Genomic DNA, 19347 nt, shown 5'->3' on the forward strand with positions numbered 1-19347 from the left:
ATTTTGCAACTAATGTTATGTTATGTTAAATATACTTATAATGCGCATGGCTGCCCCAAAAACAGAGCGTCCCAGGGAAATCAGACAGGAGGTAGAGAGAGGGAAGCTAAATGGTGGGAAAGAGACACGTTTGGATCAGTTTTCTGAAAGTCCAGTGATCCTGTGTACTCCGGGCGGCAATAGGGGCAGAGTTCCACAAGATTGGGGCACAAGCCCTTGAGGAGCGCCCCCCTGCTCAACCCCTACGCACCCTGGTAGTGCGGGCCAGATGTAGGTTAGCAGAGCATAGTGCCCAAGAGCGAATATATGTAGTACACAAACCCTGGAGAATTTGGGGGCCCTGGCCATGAAGAATCGTATGAGTGGTGCAGAGAGTTTTGAACTTAACTCTCTGTTCGATTGGTAGCCAGTGCAAACGACGAAGAAGGTTGGAGGTATGGCAGTGCTTAGGTAAGCCAAAAAGGTTACGTGCAGCCGCATTCTGTACCCGTTGAAGTAATTTAGTCACCGTTTTATTTGCACCTAGTAACAGCCCATTGCAGTAATCTAGCCGCGACTGCACTACAGATTGAACAATTGTTTGCCGAATTGGGGCATCAAAAAACCCAGAATAGGATTGAGGCCAAGGAGAAGACCAAAACATATCCCGGCTACTTTTTTAGCATGTGGCTCGAATGAAAGGACTTCATCTATCAGCACCCCTAGGTTCTTGACCACCATTTTAGGTAGGGAGGGGCTGCCCAAAGCTGTGGTCCACCATTGCCTATCCCATTGATGTGTATTGTGCCCGATCAAGTGCACCTCCGTTTTGGAGGCATTGAGTTGTAAATAATTGTCCGCCATCCAGTCAGAAATGGCCAGAAGATCCTCACAAAATTTCAGTTGGTCTAGATCAATATTATTAGAGAAAGTGAAAACCAATTGTGTATCATCGGCGTATGATACCATTTTTGATGTGCAGCTACTTGTCCTTTTAATGTGTACAAGTGCTTGAGAGAGATCCAACAAGTGTACCAATTGATTAACAGAGCTCTTGTTTAGGAGAAGATGGGAAGAAAGGGGAGCGGCCGAACTTATCATGGCATGCTAGCTCAATTTCCATTCAAATGCTGAGTGAGCTCGGGGACTAATGACAGCACTTTGTATGACCTGTGTGTAGTCCTTGTACAGATAGATTCTACAAGTTGATTATCTTGGGACTACAAGGCCAGCTATAATTTCTGAGACCAGTACCAAGAGCAATGGAAGGATCTACAATACAGACATATCCGAATTGGAATATACAAGGGATGAGGTGGGTATTACACTCTGCATGTGATTAGCCATTTAAGGTCTCTGATATTTAGCATCGAGTGGTATCAACCCAGCAAGCAGCACTGTATCTTCATTGTCCTCGAGCTCCTTTCATGCGCTTACTGATTGTGGGCTCGTCCCTAGGATAGTGCATCAGGAGCAAGTCATTTATTAACTCGGAGAAGGTGTGAGGAAATCTGATAGAAAGCTATTCTATAGACATTTCAGAGTTTCACATCTGACCAGTTCCAAGGATTCCCATGGTTAAAGGTGGCACCAAAGTTTGTATGTGTTGTAGGAACAATGACCAATCACTGGCAAAGCCAACAGGTGTGGCCTTTGCAAGCCTTTTTTATAACATGGGTAATATACACAACACCTGGGGATAAAATATAGAAATAAAGAAGTGACCCCTCAGGGCAGGACCACCAGCCCTTGCATTGAAGTGTTGTCTTTGTCAGTAGACTGAGCACATGAGATCAGACAAAAAGCCATCATTTGCAGGGTGAGGCAGTCAGATGTAGTGGCCTGAGACATTATCCATTCCAGGCCGTATGCTGTTGTGGGGAAGGTAAACATTAATGTTCCTTGAAACCCGCAGATGAAGAGGGCTGACCAAAAGGCCCTGTACATATGTATGCATATGTATTATGATTATTTTTTTAAACCATGAGTCTTTTGAGAAGGCTAATGGGGACATCAACATGATCAATGATTTAGACCAACAAACAAAGAATGACGTGTTAAATAAAGGTAATGATTGGCGAGAAAGACAGCAGTGGTATATTGGGATTAGTTTCCAAACTAAATATGGTACTGAACTTAGGGTATAAAGTTGCTACAGTTTCTGATAAGAATTATTGAAATTATTTTAGATGAAAATGGATCAGACCAGAATGGTATCGAGGAAAATGGACTTTGTGGATACTTTCAGAGTAGTGCTGAATTTAATGGAACACACACTGTTGGCAAACTGTACATTTTGGTAACAAGTGATGATATACATAGCTCGCCACTGAAGAATGAACTTCAAATAAAACTAGATCGTAATAGTACTCCTCAGGTACGGCCTTGTACAGGAGGCTTAATGGACTGCAAGAGAAAATAATTTAGGCAACCCTTTGGCTGTATTAAAGGATATGCCCACGATATAACACAGCGGCCGGGTTCAGCACCAGTCCTACACAGATGAAGGAATATACTTATTTCAACTTATTTTCAACGGTTGCTTGCGATCGAGTAGCAGACCTCCAATTGGACATTAGGACTTGCCAACTAATTAATACTTTAAATACCACAGCTAAAGACATGGAATTCCAGTACAATACATTTGATATACAAATCTCTTTATTGGAGACTTTAGCTCAATATATGTCAGTCATTGATTCTCATTTTGAAAGTTGAATTCCACCATCGGTGAACTATTTGCAAATGCCCATAATCCATCTGCATCCCCAGCATCTAATACTCATGAATGTGTCTGTGCCATACTTATTGACAAGTTAATTTCTCTGCAATCCATAGTGGGAGAGCTAATGCAGGAGGTTAAAAAAGATAAATGCGGTGCAAAATCGTGACTAATATTTGCAAGTGACCACGCCTTCTTCAGTGCCCCAGAGCAACGTCGATTCGGCGAAACCATTTCCTATTCATTCTGCTTGCCAAAAAACAGGAGCCCATATTAGATAATGTTATCATAGCCAATCGGAATTCCACAATCCTCCGCACATTTTTTGACTCACAAATAGCACCGAAACAATAGTAAAAGCGTGCAATGCAGTCCTACAGCACCATTGCGGTAGTTACCTAACTAAACAAGCATTGGAAATGCAATAGGTCTCGCAGCATTAGAGTTAGTGCTTTTAGAATTGTTTATGGGTTTTTTTGTAAATCTTTAGCATTTTTGTTTCCTGTAGCCAATGCTAAAGAATTAAAAAAAAAAGCCATAAACATTTCTAAAAGCTCTAACTCAAATGCTCCGAGACCTATTGCACTGTGTGAGGGTGAGGGGTTGAGGGTGAGTGAGGGTGGGTGAGGGTGGGTGAGGGTGAGTGAGGTTGAGTGAGGGGTTGAGGGTGAGTGAGAGTGAGGGTGAGTGAGGGTGAGTGAGAGTGAGGGTGAGTGAGGGTGAGAGTGGGTGAGAGTGGGTGAGGGTGAGAGTGGGTGAGGGTGAGAGTGGGTGAGGGTGAGAGTGAGTGAGGGTGAGGGTGAGTGAGGGTGAGTGAGGGTGAGTGAGGGTGAGTGAGGGTGAGTGAGGGTGAGTGAGGGTGAGTGAGGGTGAGTGAGGGTGAGTGAGGGTGAGTGAGGGTGAGTGAGGGTGAGGGTGAGTGAGGGTGAGGGTGAGTGAGGGTGAGTGAGTGAGTGAGGGTGAGGGTGAGTGAGGATGAGGGTGAGTGAGGGTGAGGGTGAGTGAGGGTGAGGGTGAGTGAGGGTGAGGGTGAGTGAGGGTGAGGGTGAGTGAGGGTGAGGGGTTGATGTTGAGGGGTTGAGGGTGAGTGAGGGTGAGTGAGGGGTTGAGGGTGAGTGAGAGTGAGGGTGAGTGAGGGTGAGTGAGGGTGAGTGAGGGTGAGTGAGAGTGAGGGTGAGAGTGGGTGAGGGTGGGTGAGGGTGAGTGAGGGTGAGTGAGGGTGAGTGAGGGTGAGTGAGGGTGAGGGTGAGTGAGGGTGAGGGTGAGTGAGGGTGAGGGTGAGGGTGAGGGTGAGTGAGGGTGAGTGAGGGTGAGGGTGAGTGAGGGTGAGGGTGAGTGAGGGTGAGGGTGAGTGAGGGTGAGTGAGGGTGAGTGAGGGTGAGTGAGGGTGAGTGAGGGTGAGTGAGGGTGAGTGAGGGTGAGGGGTTGATGTTGAGGGGTTGAGGGTGAGTGAGGGTGAGTGAGGGGTTGAGGGTGAGTGAGGGTGAGGGTGAGTTAGGGTGAGGGGTTGAGGGTGAGTGAGGGTGAGGGTGGGGGGTTGAGGGTGAGTGAGGATGAGTGAGAGTGAGGGTGAGTGAGGGGTTGAGGGTGAGGGGGTGAGTGAGGGTGAGTGAGGGTGAGTGAGGGTGAGTGAGGGTGAGTGAGGGTGAGTGAGGGTGAGTGAGGGTGAGTGAGGGTGAGTGAGGGTGAGTGAGGGTGAGTGAGGGTGAGTGAGTGAGGGTGAGTGAGGGTGAGTGAGTGAGGGTGAGTGAGAGTGAGGGTGAGGGGTTGAGGGTGAGGGGTTGAGGGTGAGGGGTTGAGGGTGAGGGGTTGAGGGTGAGGGTGAGTGAGGGTGAGGGGTTGAGGGTGAGTGAGAGTGAGGGTGAGGGGTTGAGGGTGAGTGAGGGTGAGGGGTTGAGGGTGAGGGTGAGTGAGGGTGAGGGGTTGAGGGTGAGGGGTTGAGGGTGAGTGAGGGTGAGGGGTTGAGGGTGAGGGGTTGAGGGTGAGTGAGGGTGAGGGGTTGAGGGTGAGTGAGTGTGAGGGTGAGTGAGGGTGAGGGAGTGAGGGTGAGTGAGGGGTTGAGGGTGAGTGAGGGTGAGGGGTTGAGGGTGAGTGAGGGTGAGGGTGAGTGAGGGTGAGTGAGGGTGAGGGTTAGTGAGGGTGAGGGTGAGTGAGGGTGAGTGAGGGTGAGGGTGGGTGAGGGTGAGTGAGGGTGGGTGAGGGTGAGTGAGGGTGAGTGAGGGTGAGTGAGGGTGAGTGAGGGTGAGTGAGGGTGGGTGAGTGAGGGTGAGTGAGGGTGAGTGAGGGTGAGTGAGGGTTCAAATCGGTATTTGGGGGGTAGCATGGGCTGCCACGGTATACAAAAAGAGAATGATAGTAGGAGACTCGTAAGTCTCCTACTATCATTCTCTTTTTGTATACCGTGGCAGCCCATATCCTGCACTGGGAGCTGCTGGCTTCCCGGTGCTTCTCTCGTTCCCTCCCTGACATGGTAGCTGGGGCAATAATCCCGTAAGCTCCCAAAGCGTCAGTGATAGAGTGTCTGATTTGGGACTAAGAGCAGTGTTTAATTTATTTTAAAAACAAAGGCATATACGCGCACAGACAATTATATAAAATCGGTGCACCAATGGTGCCAAAGTAGGAGATTGCGAGGGCGTTAAAGTTTGTGGTCATGAAGAGAGCACTTCCTCCTCCCCACGGGGTCTGTAGAAAAGAGCAGAGGAGGGAGAGAGGCTTGAATGGAGCGAGGGGAACCTGCATAGATAATGAGGCCCATTCACAAAAAATGCACGGAGAGGGGGAGGGGAGATGCTCGCAGCCTCTGCTGAGAAGGAGCTGAGTGCAATTAGCTGCATCCATCACAGAGAAGAGGAGGGGGCTAGCTGCTGGCTTCCCGGTGCTTCTCTCGTTCCCTCCCTGACATGGTAGCTGGGGCAATAATCCCGTAAAATCCCAAAGCGTCAGTGATAGAGTGTCTGATTTGGGACTAAGAGCAGTGTTTAATTTATTTTAAAAACAAAGGCATATACGCGCACAGACAATTATATAAAATCGGTGCACCAATGGTGCCAAAGTAGGAGATTGCGAGGGCGTTAAAGTTTGTGGTCATGAAGAGAGCACTTCCTCCTCCCCACGGGGTCTGTAGAAAAGAGCAGAGGAGGGAGAGAGGCTTGAATGGAGCGAGGGGAACCTGCATAGATAATGAGGCCCATTCACAAACCAGGTCTTCAATATTCCTTTACAACAATATTTAAATGCCATGATCAACATGACTGCGGACGAATCGTTTTAAAAAAAATATTATCAAGGCGCCGTGTTTAATAGACACTGGCTTTCCGTAATTTGAAGCACTGTTAGCCATGGCCACTGGGTGTCGCATGTCCTGCAATGATAGAGAAATGCATGAAAGTGACAGCAACTCACCTATGATGATCCACGCTACAAGACCCGCTGAGAAAATTTCTACAAAAACGTTTTGTCCAATAGGCCTTTATTTATGAGTTGCTTTTATGGTGAGCTATGTTTATTTTGAGTTGGAATGACGCTATTCTAAAGTTATTTCCGCGAAAAAATCAAGCGGGGAAAAAAATAAAAGACGACACTTGCAGCCAAACTCACTGATGCCTATGCCTATCAGGTGAGAGGCTGTTGCATAACCTCCAGAGCTGCTGACTATGGGACTGGGGAACCGGACTCAAGTCTCCGTCTCGGTAAAAATGTGCCTTAAAAAAAATGAAACGGGGACGTGGAGGGGCCATAAAAGAAGGAGGAGAGGATGGAGCATTGGTTGAATGTGGTTAAGGGCCATTGAGGCTGACCTTGACGCTGGGCAACCAGGTTTCAGTCTCCACCGCCTGAAAATTGAATGTGTCCATCTGTAATGCAACTGGTGTTAATGTAAAGCGCCCTGATACCTTCAGGGTTGAGTTCACGCTATATAATACTGCCAAAAAATTAAAAAAACTGTTGTGAGGTGGGAGTGGCTGGGGGATTAAGTAGCAGCAAACCTGAAGCACACAGCATGGCACTGAAGGGCAAACCCCCTTGCAGGAAGTAAACAGAACACTTAAAAGCAGAGGCAGGCCAACAAAACTAGCGCAAAATGTAAATAACACTGTAATTTACATTTTAGATATTTTAATCAGTTCACTTGTCGACATATTTTGCTTTGCCAATTATTAATTCGAGACCCATTGCATTGTACAATACTTTTTTTTTGTTGCAGTGGTGTGATAACATGAGACAATCGGAAGAGCATATATGGGTGACTTACCTGAATATTGTATGCATGTGGAAATTGAGAGCAATATGTGTATAAATAAAAAAAGGAGTAGTACTCACCCCCAGAGTATGGACCCATGCTCGGGACACACAATTACACGTTATGTAGGGAACGCGTGTAAACCACTCAGGATCGGGTGAACAAACGTGGAGCATTAAAAATACAAATGCATCTTAAAGCCGAAGCGGGAGAGGGAAGTGCACTGAACAGATGCCCTTGTACCGCTTTGATGAAAGTAAACAAACAAATGCTGGTGGAAAGCCGTAGCGGAAGGGGGAATTGCACGGGAGACGCAAGGCTAATAAAAATTATGCAATGGAGGGTGAGGCGCGTATTTTGTAAATAAAGGCAAGCGTTATTCACAGAGCTTATAAATGCATAGTGTGAAAAAAAAGGAATATTAATCATCCCCGGAGTACGGATCTATTATCGTGATGCACAATTACACACGATGTAGGGAATGCCTTTAAACCATCCAGGATCGGGTGATCACGTTGTGGAGCATTTAAAACAAAGGAGTGCAAATGTTGCTCAAATGGGAGGGGAAAGAGCAGGGAACAGGCACCCGTATACCGCTCTGATGAAAGTAAGCAAAGACATGCAAATGCTGGTGGAAAGCCAAAGCGGGAGGGAGAAGTTCACTGAAGAGGAAAGCCGCCATCAAGCTCTCGGCATTGCGTGGCGGGAGGGGGCGGGGGGAACGTCGAGGGCAGGCAGGATGACGGTGATCACGTTGTGGAGCATTTAAAACAAAGGAGTGCAAATGTTGCTCAAATGGGAGGGGAAAGAGCAGGGAACAGGCACCCGTATACCGCTCTGATGAAAGTAAGCAAAGACATGCAAATGCTGGTGGAAAGCCAAAGCGGGAGGGAGAAGTTCACTGAAGAGCAAAGCCGCCATCAAGCTCTCGGCATTGCGTGGCGGGAGGGGGCGGGGGGAACGTCGAGGGCAGGCAGGATGACTATGGGGAGGGGGCGGAGCGGGGCAGAGCGGCATGTAGGTGTGAAGAAGCCGGGCCTTTGAAGTGAAGCTAAGCTTCACTTCAAAGGTGTCGGAGGAATGCGGGCGGCTGTGCACGCGCTTTTAAGCTCAATGCACATGCGCATTGAGCTTAAAAGTCACGGGCACTGCAAGGAATCGCCACGATTCCTTGCAAGTTAGATAAAGAGTCGATGAGCCCCTATAGTCTCGCTTGCTCGATGCGCATGCGCATCGACAGGCGAGACCTAAAACTCGAAAACCATACAGCATTAACTAATTGCCTCCCTCTTAATCAACTGTCGAGGCGCAAAAAGAAGCGACTAAGAAAGCAAAATAAAAACAGTACAAGATCTGAAGAGCTGCAAGACGGGGCAGTACAATAGAAAAATGATTTGTGAATTTTTAAAAAAGCCTCTCTGGCAGTAATGGACACTGTACTTAGTATTGAACAGATATATCCATAGAATACAGCGAATCACCACAGTGTCCAAGCACTTCTTCTATCGTTCCGCAGAGTTTAATTAGTGACCCAGCCTGTTTAACCGAGGGTCCTGCAAAAACAAAAGAACTCATCAACTCCCAGCCAGTCATAATGGTCATGTATCCCCAAGAAGAACCCATGCAATCGTCTTTAGGTTAAGTAACAGAAGCAAATTTCCATGCACCACGATTACTATCAGCCTAAAGGCATCTACCAAGATGTGGAATTATACTACTTCAACATCTGAACCTAATGGCACCTGAAGTTATGACAGTGCACCAGCTGAGTGCCGAAAAAGTCCACGCACCAACGCTTGGAACACTAGGTTCTTCTGCAAACCGGTCACCAACTTATTAAATAGTAATACAATTGAAGACGCATCAGCCTCAGTAATAATCTGGCATCTGGAATACACATCTAAAGGCAGCAGAGACTTATTGAATCATGGTAACATCACTAAAACGTGTTGTTTCCCACCCTAATCTTTGCCATCAAAATGCTAGTAACATCGACACCGTACAATTTATACCCTCAAAAATATTTCCTCATAAGGAAGCATCTACAGTAAAATGGACATCTCAATCTACAGCAAACTTCATACGTGCAAATCAGAGAATCCTAGAAGACTAGGGAATATTAATCACTTATCCACCATAAGTTTGCTATCCAGCTATTTGTTTTAAAGCAGGAGCCCAACTGCGATTGCAGACAGGTTCCGCAAGCTTAGGTAATATTTGCAGGACCCAGACTCTCTCTTAAAAAATGTAATAGGCCCCCCTTCAATCAACTGATCTTTTCAAAGCTCAGTCTTTAACCCTATCGTCGCAAATTGGCTGGGAAATGGTGCAATCTTGCTACAGTTCAACAAAAAGAGAGGTAGGGAGAAAGCCAAAACACTCTTAGTCCCCAATTATATCATACATAACAAGAAAAGAGTGTAAATGGTTTGCAGGTAACACTGCCAGAGCAAAAAGAAATACAACCCCAATTTGGTTTGTATAGAAAGCCCTCACTCACCAACCTGGTTGGTGACATGCTTCATCATCGGGCCCCACTGGGAGTGGCCGAATGCCACCCCAGTGTGCTTCAACGCCAGATTTACTGCGGAGCGGGTAATGTGAATACGTGAGTGCTGTGTGATAGTGTTAGTAGTGAGATTAAAGTTGCTAGTGAGATTAAAAAGGTCTTAATTGTATCAAAAAATTATTTATTATTTGATCAATAGGACATATTAAAAGCAAATGTGGTGGAAAATAAACCAAATACATTGTTTGGCTGTTTCCAATAAAGTTATAAGTGGGTCAACATGTTTCTGTCAATGTTGGTTTGAATTACCTGGCATTCGTCAGGACCTGTAGTGGACTAAACCCCGGCGGTATGGGCACGCTAAGGCCCACCCTAACCAAGGGACGTGAAAGTGAAAAGGTAAAAAAGTGCAAAAAAAGGAGATAAAATAATTACTTTTACGGTACTGGCAATTAAGAAGACCACAAAAATTAGAATGCACTTGAATGGTGAGAAAGTATCACACCATGGACCTCGGGAGGGGGGTGGTGGCGAAATCGGCACACCGCCCTCGACGCCAGGCATCCACTGGAAACCTGCATGCACCCTCTGTAACCGGGTCCCGAACCACCGCAAAGCGGCAGGAGGTTTGGGGGTGGCTTCCACCACCATGGATAAGCCTAAACTAAATTGACTTGCTTTAAATAACTATTTCATATCAAACTCAAACATTGATAAAAAAAAGTGTAATTGCTTCCTGAAATGTGGTAGGTTCTGCGTGGATAAAGATGCAATGTCTTTTCTACTTTGCCATGGCATTATATGCCTCCCTGGCGAGACCTCGAAACTCCTTATAAGGATATTATGAGTTCTTTTCTCCAGCCATCAGATCTCACTCTAAGGGCCATGAAAAAGGGGGACTCTTCATCTATCTATCCACCGATTTGGATATTGCAGCTACAGTGCATTCGACTAGACATGAGGATTTTATTTGCATTGAGATCAAAAACTAGAAATACAACTCGTTGATGGGGCAGCTATTTCTGCTAAATGTGTACATACAACCAGCAACACCAGGGAAACGCCAAAAGGCAAAACACTTAGCACAACTCATTTCAGATATTAAGCTCAAACACCCTAAAGCACATTTTCTCCTGACTAAAAATTTAAATTTACACCTATTACAAAACTCTTTCTGTAACACTGAAAGAAAATAGCAGACTCGCAATGGCTGATCCCTTCACAAGCCTCCAGGACCCAAAGACCAGAATCCATATGCACCATCATCTTGGCTGATCTGGCAGGCAAGTCTATGGGAGCCTTGAATGGTCGCTTTTTGAATGATCAACATTTTAGTCTTTTCAGAGAAAAGATTGTCTGCTTCAGATTATATTTTTATCTCAATTCTGCTCTTCAGTGCTATAATTTGCTTTTCAATTATCTCATGCTGTGAAAGCGACCACATGCCCCAGAGACTGTTTATAAAGAATTCCATTAGAGCAGACCCACACTCAGAGTCCATTAGATTAACCAAAGCCCCAAACTGTTTAAAAAGGATCATGGAAGTAGCCACCAAGTATGCCCACTAGAAATCAGAGATACTTTTTACAATGTGTGACTGGGAAATATTTGTTCAGCAGCTTTTGCATACTTTAGGAGGCAGTTTGAAGCCTGCTTCCTCATATAGAACATCAGGGTTTACCATCAATTACCCCTCGTTTACAAACAAAATCATGGCCCAGAAAAGACTACTCAACAAGAAAACAAGATCACTCAAATCCGAGGTTAACAATCCATATTTACTCGTAAAAATAAATGCCTGGCGCAGCATCTACAAAAAACAGATTTGGAAAATTAAACAAAATCACGAGGAATTGATACAAACTCAGGTCTTTTTTGCTTGTCGTAATAGAGATCGGACAAATATCCGGAATGTCAATTATCTGCACAGGGGCTCTGAGAATGGAAATGGGAATAATTCCCTCGCAGACTGGATCATCCACTTTAGTTCCTTTTGTGGAGACTTAACAAAACCATCAAAACCAAGCCTTTGTAACAATAGGGAAAATAACCAGGAAACAAGCACAGAAGGTGGCCTCAATCAAACTCATCTCTTTGGCTTAACAGCCACGTGGATCAGCAAACACATTCAGAAAAGTAGAGCAGATTGGGCTCCTGGCCCCAACAGCATCTCAACCTCAATTTATAATAGGATGTTGAGTTCTGGTCCAACTCGCTGGAAAAGATTTTCAGAACATGCATAGTCACGTATTCCATTCGGTCATCTTGGCAAGGTTCTGTTTTACATTCAACTTACAAGATTGATCCAGTGGCAGCCCCTGACAGCTAGAGTCTCATCGTGATGTTGGAGGTAGAGACCAAATACTTCGCCTCTCTTCTGTTGGAAGATCTTGACGCCTGGGCTAAGTCTAGAAATCTAATTCAATTTAATCAAACCGGCTTCAGACCTTTCTCTGGCACCACCGACAATCTGGTGGCTATTATAATGCTTGCAGCAACAACAAAAATAAGCAAGGGCGAGGTTCTCTACGGCTGTTTCATAGAGTACAGTAAAGCTTTTGAACACGTAAATCGCCAACTGCTATGGTCCAAACTCACTGCCTGGCAAATTCCATCACCATTACTGCATGGTATTCAATTGCTTTACTCCAACATCTGGGCCAGAGTAAAATAGGGAAATAATAACACAATTTACAGTAAAATCAAGACCCGTCACAGTGTTAAACATGGGTGTATGCTGGCCCCTATACATTTTAATTTGTACATCTGTGATCTACTGCCTGACTTGGACTCTGCTCTTAGCCAAGCTCATAAACTTGCAAAATGCTCTAGAACTGCGTTGCTCTATGCAGACCATGTAGTCCTCCTCAGTCATACAACATTGGGGCTACAAAAGATTGATTAATGGTCTGCACTGACATAGCAGTTCAAACGCAATGACGGTAAATTTAGAAAAAACTAAAATCGTATTGTTCGGAAGGAACCAAAAAAATGAAAACAGGTGTCTGGTCCTTGGACAAACACCGTTTGATTCAATCCAATAAATAGAAATTCCTTGGATGCTGGCCGGATGACAAAGGACGTCACTTAACGCATCTCAAGTCATTGAAGCCATAAATTGCCTCTGTTCAGTTTGCCTTTCAAACCCTGTTAAAAACAAGCATTTTCAATGCAATAGGTCTCGCATTTACGCGAGTTTACGTTATTGGCATTGTAAATGATTATGCCTTTTATTTATGTTTTAAAAACGAAAAAATAAATAAAAGGCATTTTTATTTGCAATCTCAATAGCTCAAATGCGAGACCTATTGCATTGCAAATACTTGTTTATATGTACAAGTCTTCATACATTGCTTTTATCGGATGGATTTGTGAGAACTTCACTATTAAACAGATTTTGGATCACGCCGTGGACTCTATTTGTACTATCTAGACTATACAGTTCTGAGTGCTGCGTTAAAATTATTGCACGTCTGTTACCGCCAAGTGACCCAACTCTGAGCGTAAAGTTGTGTTGATGCTGAAAGTCCTATCGCACTTCCGCTAGTGATGACGTGCAGAGCAGGTGTGATTCGCATATGTGGTAAACATGCGTTAATGGTGTCACCCAGGGGTGTTCAAACCAGGTAATAAAGGACTCGGGCAAATTTTCAGTAAGACCCCAGGTGCCTAGGAAAAGTGTTCTGTCTAGATGAAAAGTGTGTACGTATATTTTATGCACATATCTTGAAAATTTGTCATGAATCCTGTCCTCCTGGACTATGGTTGGACACCCCTGATGTACTGTACATGACAAAAGTCATGAGTGACGTCAGTACCTGGACAGAATGAAGCATTCGAATGAGGGAATCTTAAAACGAGCGGCTTACTTACTTATCAAGCAACAACTCGATGGATGGCAAGACGGTGGTCTGGCGAGGTTCCCTGTCTCGGTGCCTCGCGAGCGATGTTTTTATGGTTAGAACAGAAGTGGAAAAGCGAAAGGAGACTGCCGAAGCTAATGTGCTGGCCGTACAAGGGTGATATCAAGGGGCGAAATAAAGCGGCCATATTGGAATGGAGTAAGTTAGTCGGTGTTAGTAACTTATAGCGCATGAAAAGCATTAATTTGTCAATAACAAATTCTTTTAAAAGGGCTAAATTAGTGAACCCGTATTAACGTGTAACATTTAAAGTTGCTTGATAAGTAAGTAAGCCGCTCGTTTTAAGATTCCCTCATTCAAATGCTCCATTCTGTCCAGGTACTGACGTCACCATACTTTTGCAGATCATTGCATTTGCTAATATCCAGCCCCCGTCGATTGACACGCGGTAAATATTGTTGAGTAAGTAAATGTTGTCAATATAGTCACACTATATCTAATGTGGTAGATATTCTATCCTCATACTTTTCCCCCCTCTGTTCCGGCACAGCTATCTTCGCAACAATCTTTATATGCTTGCTGATCTCGAAAAGCCGACCGGCACGCTAAAATATAAGTGGAGGTCCTTATAATTGACAAACACTCCGCTTTTGTTATTATTATGACGACCCGGAAGCGGTTGGGAAGCCGGCCAATCACAGCGCGGCCCCAACGGAAGTCCCGCCCCATCGCGGCGAGAGAGAGCTGCCCGAGGAGCCACGAAGGCTCCGCATTGAGTCCCGGTCCCGAGATGGGGGACCGGGTGAAGAGCGGCCGGGCGCATGGGGAAGGCGGGGCTCTCATGTGGTGAGAGAGCCCCGCAAAGCGCTACCGCCGCCCGAGAGCCAGAACCGCCGCCGAGCACCGCCAGAACAGGTGAGTGTGTTGAGGGAGAGGAGGGATGAGTGGGGGTGGGGTGTGCGCGTGTGTGTCTGATTGAGTGTGTCTGTGCGTGCGTCTGTCTGTCTGTGTGTGCGTGTGTCTGTTTAAGGGGGGGTTCGTGTGTGTATGCAGTGTGTGTATGTGCGCATGCGTGTGTGAGGCTTTGTTTGTGGATGGGAATGTGAGGCACGGCGACGTGCGCGCTCCCGAGGTCAAATCTCGGCAAGGGAAAGCGCGTGGAACTCTGCTGTACACATTCCCCGAAAAGTAACTACATAAGTTGTCTCGCCAGACAGCAAAGCTTCGCTTTGCTTTCGTCTAGGCGAGACCTAACAACAAAATGGCCTATGTCTGAAACCATCTTGAAGATAGTCCGCACAAAATTCATTCCAAGGCTGGCATATGGTACAAAGCCATTTCCAGGGAAACGTGGTGTCTTTTTTAACAAAGTACAGAGTAACATCTTCAGGTCTGACGTACTAAACATCACAGGCCCAGATTAGGCAGCAATTCAAACTAAGTGACCAACAAGTTGTACAGAAAGTTAGTTTTCTGAAATATATGCACTCAGCACGAGTTGCCAACAAGAGGATCCTTAAAGGATCTAATCTGGACTTAAATAATGACCTGCAACCTACAGCGTCATATAATCGCTGGTCAAATGCCCTTACAGAGGGTGTAAAAATGGAAGGTGTTGCTGACTTATAGAACCAACATCTGCTCCATAAAGCTTCCTTTAGGACGGACCGACATAGCTTAAAGCGAAGGAAGCATGCTAACTTCGTCATTGACAGTCACGAGCGTAAAGGGATTCAAAGGTAGCTAAGTGAACCAAGTCAAGTCAATAAAACTTTATTCAGCCATGTTCTGGCCGTGAAAGTACAATTACACAGGAGGAGAGCCATAGAAAAAGAATTAAAAACTACTGTACATGTGCAGACATCAATACAAAATTACTCACTGTACCATTTATTGTTTATTACAAACTGAGGTTTTGCCAGATTCAGATGGGATGCTTATCATCACTAGACCTTCTGCCTTCATGTGCAACCCAACTAGCCTCCAACAAGTATTGCCTAAGTCATTGGCATCATGAAGCATTAGCACATCTCCACTACATTCGTTCTGGTCTAATCAGCAAATGTAGATCATACCTTTGATGGACCCTGATTCACCAGGGGGTACTGTCGGGTCATGCAGCCATTTACTTATTCTTAAAAGGAGAGCACCCGCGAGTGATAGTAAGACTTTTAAGATTATTGGATATAGTAGAAAAATCATAAGGAACACAGATTTGTGAACTTCCCCAGCAGGAACCTAGCCTTCCTCTACTTGGATGACTTTCACTGACTAAAGGAGTATATGTAGTCACAGCAAACAGGCTACTAGTGGAGGGTTGTCACCTTTTTTCAATTTACCTTTACAAGCAATTTCTACAGTGGCAGTCTTAAATTAAGTAAGTAAATAGTTTATTTTGTAGTTAATTAAAACCATTACAATATTCCAAGACATAAAATATATTACCTTCACATGCTATAAAAAAGATCAAATGTAAACAATTAATATCAAGTTTAAAAAATATTTAGCAATTTTATAAGATCCTCAAATATTGCGACATTATTTTTTCTTCAATTTCTCAAGATAGGTTAAAAATTTAATTATGTGACAAATTAATTGTGGGTCCTTTGAGTCCATACTCGTTAGTATTGCCGATCTGCAGGTATGAATGCCATTTTCATTAAACTTCCTCTTAAGCAAATCCCGGCGGCTGCGCCATAACTCCGGGCAGATACATATCAAATGCATAAAGTCTTGTACTGCTGCTCCACATAGAGCGCAATCTTTTCGGCCAGGGGTCCTCCAAATCGGTTGATCAGCATTGGATGGCAGTTTCCCCATGCGCAGCTCCATATACTTAGTTTTCAGATGCGGCGGGAAGGTGAGGGCCAGATATGCTGCTGGCTCAGACCTCCTATATGCTTGTAAGACCATCCATGCATGCGCACGTCGGCTAGAAATTGCTTTATCTTCAATTAATGAGTGCGCTTTTTTCATAAACATCTGAGAAGATGTCCAGGGTAGTTTCCCTTGCCAGAGATCCATCATCTTAGTTATTTTCAATGAAGAATTTAAATACTTTGCGTAGTGTGACTTTGGCTCATTTGGCAGAGCTTCCCAGAGTGCAGAGTTGATATCTAGATCCCGATTCAGCCATGTTTTGTACCAGAATTTGATTGTCTCATATCTTTTGTGTAGTTGTTGTTGTTGTAATCCAAACTCGAGGCGTACTTGGGCTGGCGAGGCATCACATGGCAAATGGAATACTCTTTTGTAGACTCGTGTTTGTATTTTGTCTAGTAATGGTGCACTTTTCCCATGCTGAACCACACTTCCATATGCAATAGTCGGTAGTAGTTTTGCTTTGATGACTGCAAGAAGTGGGCAGAACGATGGGCCTTTTAGTCATTTTAGAATACTGCAGAAAGCAAACAGTAAAGCAGTTCCATTCTTTTCAATTGTTTCATGATGCATAGCGAATGAGAACCTTCAGTCCAAATATATACTCAAATATTTGTAGCTGTCAACTACTGCCAACTTGGTGTTGTCGATAATAAATTTTGGCTGTTTAGGTCGAGAGTGTGTGATAATCATGACCTTTGTTTTTTTATGTCCATTTCCATTAGGTGTGCTTTGGTGTAATCAGCTAACTCATGAATTGATCGTTGCAATCCAATTCTCGTCTGGCTTAGAAGTACAACGTTATCTGCATAGGACAGATGTGTTAGTGGCAGTGTACCCATTCGTTGATAACTATCTATCCTACCGTTAGAAGTAACCCAAAGCACAGCTGTCTCGTTACTGCCTTATGTGTGATTACTGTCTATTGAGTCCGCACGTCCTCAGTGCACTTAGGTTTTACAATCATTTGTCTCTGTTTACACAGACCTCTTATTTACTTCTCAGACAATTCTGTACCTCTATCCTGACCAAAGACAGTTTGAAGCAACTTTAAAACGCCACATTTTTTCAATCGTTAATGACACTGGAGGACTGGACATTGGCAAATATGATGATTTGTCCCCATTTTAATCAAATGTTTAACCTTTTAATTGTCGTTAGTTAGATAAATCAATTGGCGTTTGAAATGTTTGCTTGTATCCTCTGATTTGCACTAGACTTGGCACTTTATTCTGCAAAAGGTATAGCACCGTGTAAATTAATGCAATACTGTAAACAACGTTACCTTATGCATTGTTGTAGGCGTCGATGGACATAATTAACCAACCAACAAACTCCGCTTTAGAATTTCCTTGTCCCTTTAACGGACCTGTTGAGGTATTGCTTTTGTTAATGCTCATTGTGTTACTGTTATTATGCATATCCTCATTTTAAATATTGGAAATTGCAACCAGTCTTAGGTGCTTTTTGCAATTTGTAATGAGATTAATGTGCATGATTTGTATATATTTATTTTTAACTTGGCTGCACTTTAACCGACTTGAAATGAGAATATAGAATACAAATTAGATAAACAGTGGATGCTGTGTAGAAATCACATCCAGAGCGGATTGCCAAAAAAAGAAATATTAGTTTATTCATTGACATGAAAATCGTAAATGCATGTATTGTGGTCCGACAAAACAGAAGGAACACACTATTTCATGGAATGTTTTAAAATTGAAAGCCTTACGAGATTGTGTTGAAGTCCCACCTGTACGAGTCAATGTGATACAAAGTGAAACATTTCTCATTTTAAGAACCTATTTGCAATATATCTTCTCATTTCATTGGAACATTTGTCACACCTTTTAAAGTAGATTCCCCTCGTATACAACATATGTTAGATTTTGTTTACTTTGCATAACTCATATGGATGTTAATGCAGAGGTCTGTCAGCAGCCATAAATGAGACGAATTAACACATTACCACATATTACGTCACAATACTTGGCAGGATTGTGGAAAACACTTCAACACATATTGTACCATTACTGTATTTTCTGGGCTAAGAGGGGGCGTAGAATCAAATCCTAACTGAAGCCGCTTCTGCTTCTCACAATAGCCCTTCCACGTCTCCTCGTTGAATCCATAATTGAAATAGTCTGACAGATCCGCTCCTGTGTAAAAGAAAGACATAGGTTGGGATGAGAAGAAGCAGGTTTAACATATAGCCAAGAAAACATTATCTGAACCTTTAGCTTCTACAATTGATTGTTTTTTTCAGTTTCAAAAAATTAGTTTTTGTTGGTGGCATTACTTGTTGGCTTGGGGGTTTTCCAGTTAAATTGACAATGCAAACCCTAGGCTCAATCTAAATCATCAACGTGCACTCTGATCACATGCTTAAAGACAGCCATCATGGCTGAAAGCAACACATTAACTTTTTAACTTTTGACTCTAGTAATAATCTTATTTCTCTTAAAAATGTGAATGTCTCAGTCACACCCATCCAACCCTCCTCTGGCGTTGTATTTACATGTATCCACCATCAAAAGGAGGATATGAGGGATGGAGGTGAAGTGGATGACAAAGAAAGTCAAAAGTGAAATGCTAGTATTAGATTAAAATAAAAACCCATATCTTCAGTGGAGTCTTCTTCGACAACTAAATGCCCCTAGGGCAGGTACGGGAGAACTCATGTGTGTTAAGGAGAAAATAAAATGTGAAGAAATCCCGCTAACCTAGACATTAGTAGAGAATGATGCAGAGCGATACGTGGTTAAATGAGCAATATATGCCTTGGTTTAATAAAGATGTAATTTAGGTTAAAGTTCACCAGAAAGCAGAAATCTGAGTTCAGCAAGTTTCTGTTAAATAGGAAAATATGTTTACCATGGCTTGAAGAGATTGTAATCACAGCCCACAAGTACGTATTTCATTGTCAAAATGAGACGTGACTTCGAAAATTTTGGTCAAAAGTAACTTTAGTCTAAAACATACAGAGTCAGAAAAGAAGTCGTGGGAAGAGAGCAAATAAACATTTACATACTCGGGAAGTGGAGGTTAATATTTTGTTACAGTTTGTTAGAACTATGATACAGATAATGTAGAGAAAAGGTTACGAGTTTAAAGGACACAGGTGATTTGATGTTTTTGTAAAAGTATATTA

General features: G+C 43.8%; 1 protein-coding gene across 2 annotated transcripts in view; it reads right to left on the bottom strand.

The window, feature by feature from the left end:
* Positions 1-19347, bottom strand: part of LOC144752168 (uncharacterized) — a 273397-nt gene that overhangs the window by 98343 nt on the left and 155707 nt on the right. For both annotated transcript variants that reach the window (XM_078640097.1, XM_078640096.1), the window contains exon 7: positions 18225-18355. In XM_078640097.1, coding sequence (XP_078496223.1) covers positions 18225-18355 — 131 coding nt within the window. The remainder of the gene's footprint in view (positions 1-18224; positions 18356-19347) is intronic.

This window comes from Lissotriton helveticus, chromosome 4_2 (assembly GCF_964261635.1).
Source record: "Lissotriton helveticus chromosome 4_2, aLisHel1.1, whole genome shotgun sequence".
Taxonomy (NCBI): Eukaryota; Metazoa; Chordata; class Amphibia; order Caudata; family Salamandridae; genus Lissotriton; species Lissotriton helveticus.